The 13890-nt window shown below is 46.5% G+C and overlaps 1 protein-coding gene across 1 annotated transcript in view; it reads right to left on the reverse strand.

Moving 5' to 3' along the window:
- Nucleotides 1-2005: 2005 nt before the first annotated feature.
- The window catches only part of tekt1 (tektin 1), a 31079-nt gene continuing 19194 nt past the window's right edge, over nt 2006-13890 (reverse strand). The window contains exons 4-8 of the mRNA XM_061925442.2: nt 6857-6985; nt 6612-6758; nt 6321-6546; nt 4657-4853; nt 2006-4585 (exon numbers count right to left, since the gene is read on the reverse strand). Coding sequence (XP_061781426.1) covers nt 4426-4585; nt 4657-4853; nt 6321-6546; nt 6612-6758; nt 6857-6985 — 859 coding nt within the window. The 3' untranslated portion in view covers nt 2006-4425. The remainder of the gene's footprint in view (nt 4586-4656; nt 4854-6320; nt 6547-6611; nt 6759-6856; nt 6986-13890) is intronic.

Consider the following 13890-nt stretch of genomic DNA (forward strand, 5'->3'; position numbering starts at 1 on the left):
ACACGTTGGGAAGACTATGTCTCCCGGCTGGCCTGGGAACGCCTCGGGATCCCCCGGGAGGAGCTGGACGAAGTGGCTGGGGAGAGGGAAGTCTGGGCTTCCCTGCTTAGGCTGCTGCCCCCGCGACCCGACCTCGGATAAGCGGAAGAAGATGGATGGATGGATGGATGGATTATAGGTAATAAAGCAAATAAGTGTTAGATGCGTCAATCATTTGTAATTAATATAATTTTGATGAGACGCCGGGGGCCAAAATAAAGAGCGGACTGGTGAAAATGGCTGCCCTTTGGACAACTCTGATCTTGGTTGTCAAAGTTTGTGTTGTGGCGAGTGCTCAACAAGGCACAATTGGAAGGAATCTTCGAGGTGTCATTGACACGCGAACCACACAGATTTAGAAGTTGCCAAGATAAAGCTCTTGTAAAAAGAGCTCAGCAGCGCATGCACTTTTTGCGTCGGATGAAAAGAGCACAGCTCCCTCCCCCCATTCTCAGCACATTCTACAGAGGCACTATAGAGAGCCTGCTGACCAACAGCATCTCTGTCTGGACTGGAGCCTGCAGTGCCTCAGACTGGAAGTCTCTCCAGAGAGTGGTGAGGACGGCAGAAAAGATCACCAGGACTCTTACTCCTCCTATCCAGGAGATGGCAAAAAGCCGCTGCCTGACCAGGGCTCAGAAAATCTGCAAAGACTCCTCCCACCCCCACCAAGGACTGTTTTCACTGCTGGACTCTAGAAAGAGGTTCCGCAGCCTACGAAGCAGAACCTCCAGGTTCTGTAACAGCTTCTTCCCTCAGACCGTAAGACTCTTGAACGCATCATAATTAAATTATCCCCTCAACTCCCCCCAAAATGGATTAACTCGCTGGAATAAAAAAGACAATATAACATACATCCATAAACCTTGATGCATATGCAAAAGTGCAATATATTTATCTGTACAGTAACCTATTTATTTATTTATATATGCACCTTATTGCTTTTTTTATCCTGCACTACCATGAGCTTATGCAACGAAATTTCGTTCTTATCTGTGCTGTAAAGTTCAAATTTGAATGACAATAAAAAGGAAGTCTAAAGTCTAAAGATTTGATTATTTTGGTGGATAACGGGTGTATATATTTTTTTGTTACTATAGTCCTTTTGGTGTTGCAAAAAAACCCAAAACAAAAAAAAACCTGCATGCAGAGTTAATTAAGTGGTGCTTGGGGAATTAAAGTTGTGTGAGGTACGCCAAGGTTTTGCACAACATGCTAACTAACAACTTGCGTTAATCAAACAAACTCTGAATGAACATTTAACTTCTCAACACTTTATTTACTACTTATTATTAACAAGGGTACTATCAGCATTGACCTGTTCGGTGTCCTTGTGGTTAGAGTGTCCGACCTGAGACTGGAAGGTCATGAGTTTGAACCCCGGCCGAGTCATATCAAAGACTATAAAAATAGGACCCATTACCTCCCTGCTTGGTACTCAGCATCAAGGGTTGGAATTGGGGGTTAAATCAATCAATCAATCAATCAATGTTTATTTATATAGCCCTAAATCCTAAATCACCAAAATGATTCCTGAGCGCTGCTGCTCACTGCTCCCCTCACCTCCCAGGGGGTGGAACATGGGGATGGGTCAAATGCAGAGGATAATTTCACCACACCTAGTGTGTGTGTGACTATCAGTGGGACTTTTTTTTTTAACTTTATTGATTCCATATGAGCCCGTTGATCTCTCTCTCTCTCTTTCTCTCTCTCGCTCTCTTTTTTCAAAAATAAAGATGTTAAATACTTTTATTGTTTGCCTAATGTCTTCGTTATTGGTTTAATTCCGATTATAATCTAATCAAACTTTTTTTTTTTTAAAGTTAACAAGCATCAATATTTGGAAAAACTGCACTAGTATTTACTTGGCATTGTATCCATGTGCCTCACAATACGAAGGTCCGGAGTAGTCCTGAGTTCAATCCCGGGCTCGGCATCTTTCTGTGCGGAGTTTACATTTCTCCCTCCGGGTCATACTTGCCAACCCTCCCGATTTTTCCGGGAGTCTCCCGAATTTCAGTGCCCCTCCCGAAAATCTCCCGGGGCAACCATTCTCCCGAATTTCTCTGGGACAGCAATATTAAGGGCGTGCCGTGATGGCACTGCCTTTAGCGTCCTCTACATCCTGTCGACACGTCCGCTTTTTCACCATACAAACAGCGTGCCGGCCCAGTCACATGTTGTATGCGGCTTCTGCATACACACGTATGCTTCTGCATACACTGCAAGACATACTTGATCAACAGCCATACATGTCACACTGAGGGTGGCCGTATAAACAACTTTAACACTGTTACAAATATGCGCCACACTGTGAACCCACACCAAACAAGAATGACAAACACATTTCGGGAGAACGTCCGCACCGTAACACAACAGAACAAATACCCAGAATCCCTTGCATCCCTAACTCTTTCGGGCTACAATATACACCCCCCACTACCACCAAACCCCCCTCCAGCACCCCCAAAAAGGGACAAGAGGTAGAAAATGGATGGGTGGATTTGTACCTGACATTTGAGTATAGCCTATTGCCCAGACCATACACACTGTACAGCCAACATTGCTTTTACCCAGTGAAATAAAAAGATCAATAATCAGTGCTTATGATCTTTCTACAGTGTCTTATTTATTATAAGTTGTCCTCGTCAATTTCCAAGGTAAAATGAAAAATGTCCGACATAAGCAGGTTTTGACACAACCGAAAACATAACTAGCCACTGCTTGTACTAATACTTTGATTATTTAGTTGTTATGATATTTTATACTCTTATCTAACAAAACTGATGTGGTAATTTTGCTGTATGTCTTGACTATAACAACACATCTTTCTTCCAGAGGCTAATACTTTAGGGAAGAAAAGAAAATGATGTGTAACTTTAGACTTGCTGTTGTGTCTTGTTGACTATCAGTAATGAGCAGAGATGTCCGATAATATCGGCCTGCCGAAATTATCGGCCGATAAATGAGTTAAAATGTAATATCGGAAATTATCGGCATCGGTTTTTTTATTATCGATATCGGGGTTTTTTTTGTTTTGTTTTGTTTTTTTTATTAAATCAACATAAAAACACAAGATACACTTACAATTAGTGCACCAACCCACAAAACCTTCCTCACTCATTCACACAAAAGGGTTGTTTCTTTCTGTTACTAATATTCTGGTTCCTACATTATATATCAATATATATCAATACAGTCTGCAAGGGATACAGTCCGTAAGCACACATGATTGGGAGTGCTGCTGGTCCACTAATAAGATAATGTTTTGAATTTATTTATCTTATTTTATTTTTATTTTTATTTTTTTTAAGTACTTTATCTTCACCATACCTGGTTGTCCAAATTAGGCATAATAATGTGTTAATTCCACGACTGTATATATTGGTATCGGTTGATATCGGTATCGGTAATTAAAGAGTTGGACAATATCGGAAATCGGCAAAAAGCCATTATCGGACATCCCCTACTCAGTGGCCTAGTGGTTAGAGTGTCCGCCCTGAGATCGGTAGGTTGTGAGTTCAAACCCCGGCCGAGTCATACCATCCATCCATCCATCCATTTTCTACCGCTTATTCCCTTTGGGGTCGCGGGGGGCGCTGGAGCCTATCTCAGCTACAATCGGGCGGAAGGCGGGGTACACCCTGGACAAGTCGCCACCTCATCGCAGGGCCAACACAGATAGACAGACAACATTCACACTCACATCCACACACTAGGGCCAATTTAGTGTTGCCAATCAACTTATCCCCAGGTGCATGTCTTTGGAGGTGGGAGGAAGCCGGAGTACCCGGAGGGAACCCACGCAGTCACGGGGAGAACATGCAAACTCCACACAGAAAGATCCCGAGCCCGGGATTGAACCCAAGACTACTCAGGACCTTCGTATTGTGAGGCAGATGCACTAACCCTCTGCCGAGTCATACCAAAGACTATAAAAATGGGACCCATTACCTCCCTGCTTGGCACTCAGCATCAAGGGTTGGAATTGGGGGTTAAATCACCAAAATGATTCCCGGGCGCGGCCACCGCTGCTGCCCACTGCTCCCCTCACCTCCCAGGGGGTGATTAAGGGTGATGGGTCAAATGCAGAGAATAATCTCGCCACACCTAGTGTGTGTGTGACAATCATTGGTACTTTAACTTTAACTTTAACTTTAGTAATGAGTTGATAATTTGTTGATATTACGGGTCCATTTTCATAAAAATGACCCCATTGGACCTTAAATTTGATGGTGACAAAAGTCAAGTCGTGTTGTCAACATAAGCAGTTGCCTGTGTTGGTGTGTCAGCTAAAAAAGTGACAAGTCAAAAATATTCCTCAAGACATGGATAGAATAAATTGAACATTCCTCTTGATAAAGTATGATTTGGAGGAAGTAGTGTTCAGAATTTAGTTAAGACAATTGTCTCTCTGTACGGAATGCAGATGACCTCATCAACGTAGAGAAGGTTGGCCTTGACTTCAATGCTCTGCTGCAGTTCCAGCTGGCAGCGGACCAGCGCCCTCTGCTGCTCCTCCGACTGATCTACGGTCTCACGCAGCCTGCCAGGGGGAGCGGGAAATAATAGACGCCAATTACTGTAATCGGGAATGTGGAAAATTTGCGTCCTTACCTGCTGATTTGACTCGTATGCTGGCCGACCTCAGTGAGGAGCTGGGTTTGCGCCGGATCGTGACATCGCTCTTTGGCGGGCCTCTGCTGACGTAAATCCAGCCTGGCCTGAGCCAAACTGAGGAAATGCTCATTCTCCGTGATGGCCACTTGGAGGTCTTCTCGGTTTTTCTGCTGGCTGGTAAACTCTGACAAAACCTGGAGGGAACGACCACATCAATGAATTTATGTTCCTCCTTATTCGTTCAATCCAGTTGTTGAACAATCATTTTAGTCCTGTTTGTGTTGGCTACTGCATGGAAGGACCTTTACTACTTTAGCTGGTGCCATGATGCACCGAACAGACTGTACCAACTGGGAGAAGATGAGATAGGAATATTATTTGGTCATCAAATTAAAACTGGACGCCGACATGCTTTACTAATTCAAATGAACCTGCCGTGTAATTCCACTTGGCCCTTGAGGCGATATCAAATGAACACTAGAGCTGGCCCGCCGATTATATACAGCGGCGGTGCCGCAGTAACACCGCATTCACCGCTAATTCTCATACTTGCCAACCCTCCCGGGGAGACTCCCAAATTTCTCCGTGCGTCGGTTGAGGTGGGCAGGGTTAGGGGGGCGGGGTTTGGTGGGGGCGGGGGTGTATATTGCAGCCTGAAAGAGTTAGGGCTGCATGGGATTCTGGGTATTTGTTCTGTTGTGTTTATGTTGTGTTACGGTGCGGATGTTCTCCCAAAATGTGTTTGTCATTCTTGTTTGGTGTGGATTCACAGTGTGGCACATATTTCTAACAGTGTTAAAGTTATTTATACGGCCACCCTCAGTATAACCTGTATCGCTGTTGATCAAGTTGATCACGTGTGTGTGCGTACAGAAGCCGCACATATCTTGTGACTGGGCCGGCACGTTGTTAGAATGGATGAAAAGCGGACGTAACGACAGCTCGTAGAGGACGTGAAATGCAGTGCCTTTAAGGCATGCCCCCAAAACTGTGGTCCGGGTGGACTACGAGATAGAATGACTGATGAAATCCTTCGTTCGATAATGAAGGTTGCCTCAGCTCAAAGCCTGAGCCCCGACATTAATGAACTAGCATCCAAGAAAAGATGGCAGGTATCTGGCTTGGGCACATCAGATTAGATCAGTGTGTTGCAAACTGAGCAGTTTAAAGTCCTGAATGGTTGATTTATTCATTGTTATTTTATTTTCTAATGTATTAGCCTGTGGAAAAAGTTAATGTTGTTAGAAAGCTGCAAATAGAAAAGAGACATTACATTTTTATTTAAATTGTATTTGATATGCCATTGATATTTTTTAATTATTATTATTATTATTTGAAACTGGATTTTGCATGTCACTATAAAGTTATACAAGCCTTGCTTGTTCAATATTCAATGCAAAAGTTGTTTGGGTCCCTATTAAAAGGTTAATTTGTTCAACCTTGGCCCGCGGCTTTGTTCAGTTTTAAATTTTGGCCCACTCTGTATTTGAGTTTGACACCCCTGCCCTAGTATCAGGATGAGCCTGAAAGAAAGCTATGTGAAGCACTATACTAAAAAGGTATATTCTCTGAATACAGTCTCAATATTACAAGAATGTGAAAACAATGATTAGAGACACCAAAGTGAATTCCTTGTTTTTGTAAATGCCACGCCGACTTGCCTTGGTGAGTTGTTCCTCCATCTGGCTCTTGACCGTCTTGATGTGCAGGACATTCTGCTGCAAGGCCGCTGACGTGGCCTGGAACTGTTGCTGCATGTCAGCAGCAGTCTGGGCCAGCAGAGACTCCACCAGCGCCCTCAGAGACACCGAGTTGGTCTTCTGACGCTCCGCCTTAGCTATGTTGAAGTCTGAGCTTCTCTCCCACTCTCCCGGTGTGACGGTTGAACTAAAGATATAAATATGTTTGATGGTGAAGGCCGTCGGTTGGGAATAGAGAAGAAGTTGGTTCACCTTGGTGGAACTGTCTTGGGGTTGAGAACTGTCTGTGTGTTGTTGAGGGAATCTGGCGTCATCGAGGCACAGGAAGCATCTAAGTGCTGAGCCTCGTATTTCTCCTTCAGATCCTGTTCCAGATCAAACTTGGACGCTTGGTTCAATCTGGGATAAAGAATTGGTTGGGTTATCACAACCATGTATAGGTGTCATATCCATAGACCTAATTGACATGAATCATGTCGGGTAGAAGTTGTCATTACCGTGTCTGCTCAGCGATCTGTTTGACTACTCGCTGCAGGATTGACATCACGCCCTTTGCCAGCTCCGCCTCCTTCACCAGCTCTCTGCTGACGTCATCACGCAGCTTCTCAGAGGGGTGGCGTTTATTTCTGCATGCACGGCATTCTAATGTTAGCCTTAATGAGTATTAACCATTAAGTCTAATGGTTAATAATTAGTTATGTTAGGTCTTCTCTGCTGGCCTAACATAACCGGAAATCACAATCATAATTAAAGATTTAAAAAAATGTTGTATTTACTTTCCCTAAATATCTAAAAGTATTCATATTCTCTTCATGTTTTTAGTTGTAGTTTGTATCCAATCAGAATTCAGCTAGTTTATGTTGGCATGCTGTACTAAATCTGCCCGGGGCCTTAAGAATCAACAATGCAAGCGTCCGTGCTCTGTCAGTGAACGGGGACATACAAACCCCGTTTCCATATGAGTTGGGAGATTGTGTTAGATGTAAATATAAACGGAATACAATGATTTGCAAATCCTTTTCAACCCATATTCAATTCAATGCACTACAAAGACAACATATCTGATGTTCAAACTCATAAACTTTTTTTTTTTTCCCAAATAATAATTAACTTAGAATTTCATGGCTGCAACACATGCCAAAGTAGTTGGGAAAGGGCATGTTCACCACTGTGTTACATGGCCTTTCCTTTTAACGACACTCAGTAAACGTTTGGGAACTGAGGAGACACATTTTTTAAGCTTCTCAGGTGGAATTCTTTCCCATTCTTACTTGATGTACAGCTTAAGTTGTTCAACAGTCCGGGGGTCTCCGTTGTGGTATTTAGGCTTCATAATGCGCCACACATTTTCAATGGGAGACAGGTCTGGACTACAGGCAGGCCAGTCTAGTACCCGCACTCTTTTACTATGAAGCCACGTTGATGTAACACGTGGCTTGGCATTGTCTTGCTGAAATAAGCAGGGGCGTCCATGGTAACGTTGCTTGGATGGCAACATATGTTGCTTCAAAACCTGTATGTACCTTTCAGCATTAATGGCGCCTTCACAGATGTGTAAGTTACCCATGTCTTGGGCACTAATGCACCCCCATACCATCACAGATGCTGGCTTTTCAACTTTGCGCCTATAACAGTCCGGATGGTTCTTTTCCTCTTTGGTCCGGAGGATACGACGTCCACAATTTGAAATCTGGACTCGTCAGACCACGGAACACTTTTCCACTTTGTATCAGTCCATCTTAGATGAGCTCAGGCCCAGCGAAGCCGACGGCGTTTCTGGGTGTTGTTGATCAACGGTTTTCGCGTTGCATAGAAGAGTTTTAACTTGCACTTACAGATGTAGCGACGAACTGTAGTTACTGACAGTGGGTTTCTGAAGTGTTCCTGAGCCCATGTGGTGATATCCTTTACACACTGATGTGTGTTGATGCAGTACAGCCTGAGGGATCGAAGGTCACGGGCTTAGCTGCTTACGTGCAGTGATTTCTCCAGATTCTCTGAACCCTTTGATGATATTACAGACTGTAGATGGTGAAATCCCTTAATTCCTTGCAATAGCTGGTTGAGAAAGGTTTTTCTTAAACTGTTCAACAATTTGATGCATTAAACAATGTAACAAGGTTTTCCAAAACCTTGTTACATTGTTAGCGGGGGGTGTATATCGTAGCGTCCTGGAAGAGTTCGTGCTGCAAGGGGTTCTGGGTATTTGTTCTGTTGTGTTTATGTTGTGTTACGGTGCGGATGTTCTCCCGAAATGTGTTTGTCATTCTTGTTTGGTGTGGGTTCACAGTGTGGCGCATATTTGTAACAGTGTTAAAGTTGTTTATACGGCCACCCTCAGTGTGACCTGTATGGCAGTTGACCAAGTATGCTTGGCATTCACTTGTGTGTGTGAAAAGCCGTAGATATTATGTGATTGGGCCGGCACGCAAAGGCAGTGCCTTTAAGGTTTATTGGCGCTCTGTACTTCTCCCTACGTCCGTGTACCACTCCGTACAGCGGCATTTTAAAAAGTCATAAATTTTACTTTTTGAAACCAATACAGATAATTTCCTATATTACATTTTAAAGTATTTATCGGCCGATAATATCGGCAGTCCGATATTATTGGACATCTCTACTTTTAACATTATTGAAGACTGTTGCCGGCAGAGATGGTGAGAAGCAGAGAGGAAGGACGTGAAAGGGGAGCCACACAATCGCCACCTATGTTCTTTGCTACAGCTTCTTTCTTGAATTAATAATACCTTCTTTTTCCAAAGTGCTGGCCCTCACAACTTTCTTTGGCCCCATGCTTGGTTATTTTGCTGTCGTACTCAATAAAACAAAAAGCACCCAAAATTCAAACAGGCGCGATCGATCAAACACCAATTCACGCAAATTCAACCAACTTTGTCAGAAGCCCTCATTTTTCCCGCACAGTTTAGCCCAAACTACGGCCCGCGGGCCAGATCCGGCACCCCAGCATCCAAAATCCGGCCCACGGGAAGTCCCAAGTTTAAAAAAAAAAAGTGTTTTAATTTTTTTAATTTATTATTTATTTATTTTATCTTTCCTTTCTAATCCATTTTATACCGCTTGTTACTCTCGGTGTCTCCTAGCCGATCAGACAAATCATATTGTCTAAAAATGAATTTTCCCATCGATAACGTGACAATGTTAAATGTTGATGAACATCAATGTTAATTGATGTTAAATGACAAAACGGATTAACTCGCTGGAATCTGTGATGAGGTGGCGACTTGTCCAGGGTGTACTCCGCCTTCCGCCCGATTGTAGCTGAGATAGGCTCCAGCGCCCCCCACGACCCCGAAGGGAATAACCGGTAGAAAATGGATGGATGGGGAACTCGCTGGAATATAAAGACAATGTATACGTATATATATATATATATATATATAAATATATATATATGTATATATATATATATATATACCGTATTTTCCGCACTATTAGCCGCACCTAAAAACCACAAATTTACTCAAAAGCTGACAGTGCGGCTTTTAACCCGGTGCGCTTTATATATGGATTAATATTAAGATTCATTTTCATAAAGTTTCGGTCTCGCAACTACGGTAAACAGCCGCCATCTTTTTTCCCCGTAGAAGAGGAAGTACTTCTTCTTCTACGCAAGCAACCGCCAAGGTAAGCACCCGCCCCCATAGAACAGGAAGCGCTTCTTCTTCTACTGTAAGCAACCACCCGCCCGCGTAGAAGAAGAAAAAGCGCGCGGATATTACGTTTCATTTCCTTTGTGTGTTTACATCTGTAAAGACCACAAAATGGCTCCTACTAAGCGACAGGGATCCGGTTCATGAAAAGACGCAATCTCTCCATCCGCACACGGACTACTATTTCACAGCAACTGCCTAAAGACTTTCAAGAAAAGCTGGCTACTTTCCGTGCATATTGTAAAAACAAAATAGCTGAAAAAAAGATCCGGCCAGAGAACATTATCAACATGGACGAGGTTCCATTGACTTTTGATATTCCTGTGAACCGCACTGTGGATACAACGGGAGCACGTACGGTGAATATTCGCACCACAGGGAATGAGAAGTCATCCTTCACTGTGGTTCTAGCTTGCCATGCTAATGGCCAGAAACTTCCACCCATGGTGATATTCAAAAGGAAGACCTTGCCAAAAGAGACCTTTCCAGCCGGCGTCATCATAAAAGCTAACTCGAAGGGATGGCTGGATGAAGAAAAGATGAGCGAGTGGTTAAGGTAAGTTTACGCGAAGAGGCCGGGTGGCTTTTTTCACGCAGCTCCGTCCATGTTGATATACAACTCCATGCGCGCCCACATCACGCTGGTTTTTAATATAGTATTAAAGTTTGACTGACCTATCTGACTGTTTTTTTGACATTCCTTTAGCGCAGTTAGATGCGGCTTACAACACGGGGCGGCTTATAGGTGGACAAAGTTTTGAAATATGCCGTTCATTGAAGGCGCGGCTTATAACCCAGGGCGCCTTATGGTGCGGAAAATACGGTATACAGCCCGGCACCCGGCCCTCGGCCAAATTTTTTAACCCAATGCGGCCCCTCTGAGCTGCCACCTTACCGTGGTAGAGGAGTTTGCATGTCCCAATGATCCTAGGAGCTATGTTGTCCGGGGGCTTCCATGCCCCTGGTAGGGTCTCCCAAGACAAACAGGTCCTAGGTGAGGGATCAGACAAAGAGCAGCTCGAAGACTTCTATGGAAATGCAAGAACCGAGACTCAGATTTCCCTCGCCCGGACGCGGGTCACCGGGGCCCCCCTCCGGAGCCAGGCCCGGAGTTGGGGCACGATGGCGAGCGCCTGGTGGCCGGGCCTGTCCCCATGGGGCCCGGCCGGACACAGCCCGAACAGGCAACGTGGGTCCCCCCTCCAATGGGCTCACCACCCATAGCAGGGGCCATAGAGGTCGGGTGCAATGTAAGCTGGGCGGCAGCCGAAGGCAGGGCACTTGGCGGTCCGATCCTCGGCTACAGAAGCTAGCTCTTGGGACGTGGAACGTCACCTCGCTGGGGGGGAAGGAGCCTGAGCTAGTGCGCGAGGTAGAGAAGTTCCGGTTGGATATAGTCGGACTCACCTCGACGCACAGCAAGGGCTCTGGAACCAGTTCTCTCGAGAGGGGCTGGACTCTCTTCCACTCTGGCGTTGCCGGCAGTGAGAGGCGACGGGCTGGGGTGGCAATTCTTGTTTCCCCCCGGCTCAGAGCCTGCATGTTGGAGTTCAACCCGGGGTCCTGACTGTTTTTTGCGCTTACGTGCCAAACGCCAGCTCAGAGTACCCACCCTTTTTGGATTCACTCGAGGGAGTACTTGAGGGTGCTCCCCCGGGTGATTCCCTTGTTCTACTGGGGGACTTCAACGCTCATGTTGGCAGCGACAGTGAAACCTGGAGAGGCGTGATTGGGAAGAATGGCCGCCCGGATCTGAACCCGAGTGGTGTTTTGTTATTGGACTTTTGTGCTCGTCACGGATTGTCCATAACGAACACCATGTTCAAGCATAAGGGTGTCCATATGTGCACTTGGCACCAGGACACCCTAGGCCGCAGTTCCATGATCGACTTTGTAGTTGTGTCATCGGATTTGCGGCCTCATGTTTTGGACACTCGGGTGAAGAGAGGGGCGGAGCTTTCTACCGATCACCACCTGGTGGTGAGTTGGCTGCGATGGTGGGGGAGGATGCCGGACAGACCTGGCAGGCCCAAACGCATTGTGAGGGTTTGCTGGGAAAGTCTGGCAGAGTCTCCTGTCAGAGAGAGTTTCAATTCCCACCTCCGGAAGAACTTTGAACATGTCACGAGGGAGGTGCTGGACATTGAGTCCGAGTGGACCATGATCCGCGCCTCTATTGTCGAGGTGGCTGATTGGAGCTGTGGCCGCAAGGTAGTTGGTGCCTGTCGTGGCGGTAATCCTAGAACCCGTTGGTGGACACCGGCGGTGAGGGATGCCGTCAAGCTGAAGAAGGAGTCTTATCGGGTTCTTTTGGCTCATGGGACTCCTGAGGCAGCGGACAGGTACCGACAGGCCAAGCGGTGTGCGGCTTCAGCGGTCGCGGAGGCAAAAACTCGGACATGGGAGGAGTTCGGGGAAGCCATGGAAAACGACTTCCGGACGGCTTCGAAGCGATTCTGGACCACCATCCGCCGCCTCAGGAAAAGAAAGCAGTGCACTATCAACACCGTGTATGGTGAGGATGGTGTTCTGCTGACCTCGACTGCGGAAGTTGTGGATCGGTGGAAGGAATACTTCGAAGACCTCCTCAATCCCACCAACACGTCTGCCTATGAGGAAGCAGTGCCTGGGGAATCTGTGGTGGGCTCTCCTATTTCTGGGGCTGAGGTTGCTGAGGTAGTTAAAAAGCTCCTCGGTGGCAAGGCCCCGGGGGTGGATGAGATCCGCACGGAGTTCCTTAAGGCTCTGGATGCTGTGGGGCTGTCTTGGTTGACAAGACTCTGCAGCATCGCGTGGACATCGGGGGTGGTACCTCTGGATTGGCAGACCGGGATGGTGGTTCCTCTCTTTAAAAAGGGGAACCGGAGGGTGTGTTCTAACTATCGTGGGATCACACTCCTCAGCCTTCCCGGTAAGGTCTATTCGGGTGTACTGGAGAGGAGGCTACGCCGGATAGTCGAACCTCGGATTCAGGAGGAACAGTGTGGTTTTCGTCCTGGTCGTGGAACTGTGGACCAGCTCTATACTCTCGGCAGGGTCCTTGAGGGTGCATGAGAGTTTGCCCAACCAGTCTACATGTGCTTTGTGGACTTGGAGAAGGCATTCGACCGTGTCCCTCGGGAAGTCCTGTGGGGAGTGCTCAGAGAGTATGGGGTTTCAGACTGTCTGATTGTGGCGGTCCGCTCCCTGTATGATCAGTGTCAGAGCTTGGTTCGCATTGCCGGCAGTAAGTCGGACACGTTTCCAGTGAGGGTTGGACTCCGCCAAGGCTGCCCTTTGTCACCGATTCTGTTCATAACTTTTATGGACAGAATTTCTAGGCGCAGTCAAGGCGTTGAGGGGATCTGGTTTGGTGGCTGCAGGATTAGGTCTCTGCTTTTTGCAGATGATGTGGTCCTGATGGCTTCATCTGGCCAGGATCTTCAGCTCTCACTGGATCGGTTCGCAGCTGAGTGTGAAGCGACTGGGATGAGAATCAGCACCTCCAAGTCCGAGTCCATGGTTCTCGCCCGGAAAAGAGTGGAGTGCCATCTCCGGGTTGGGGAGGAGATCTTGCCCCAAGTGGAGGAGTTCAAGTACCTCGGAGTCTTGTTCACGAGTGAGGGAAGAGTGGATCGTGAGATTGACAGGCGGATCGGTGCGGCGTCTTCAGTAATGCGGACGCTGTATCGATCCGTTGTGGTGAAGAAGGAGCTGAGCCGGAAGGCAAAGCTCTCAATTTACCGGTCGATCTACGTTCCCATCCTCACCTATGGTCATGAGCTTTGGGTTATGACCGAAAGGACAAGATCACGGGTACAAGCGGCCGAAATGAGTTTCCTCCGCCGGGTGGCGGGGCTCTCCCTTAGAGATAGGGTGAG

The sequence above is a fragment of the Nerophis lumbriciformis genome, linkage group LG30, assembly GCF_033978685.3.
Source record: "Nerophis lumbriciformis linkage group LG30, RoL_Nlum_v2.1, whole genome shotgun sequence".
In the NCBI taxonomy this organism is placed as follows: Eukaryota; Metazoa; Chordata; class Actinopteri; order Syngnathiformes; family Syngnathidae; genus Nerophis; species Nerophis lumbriciformis.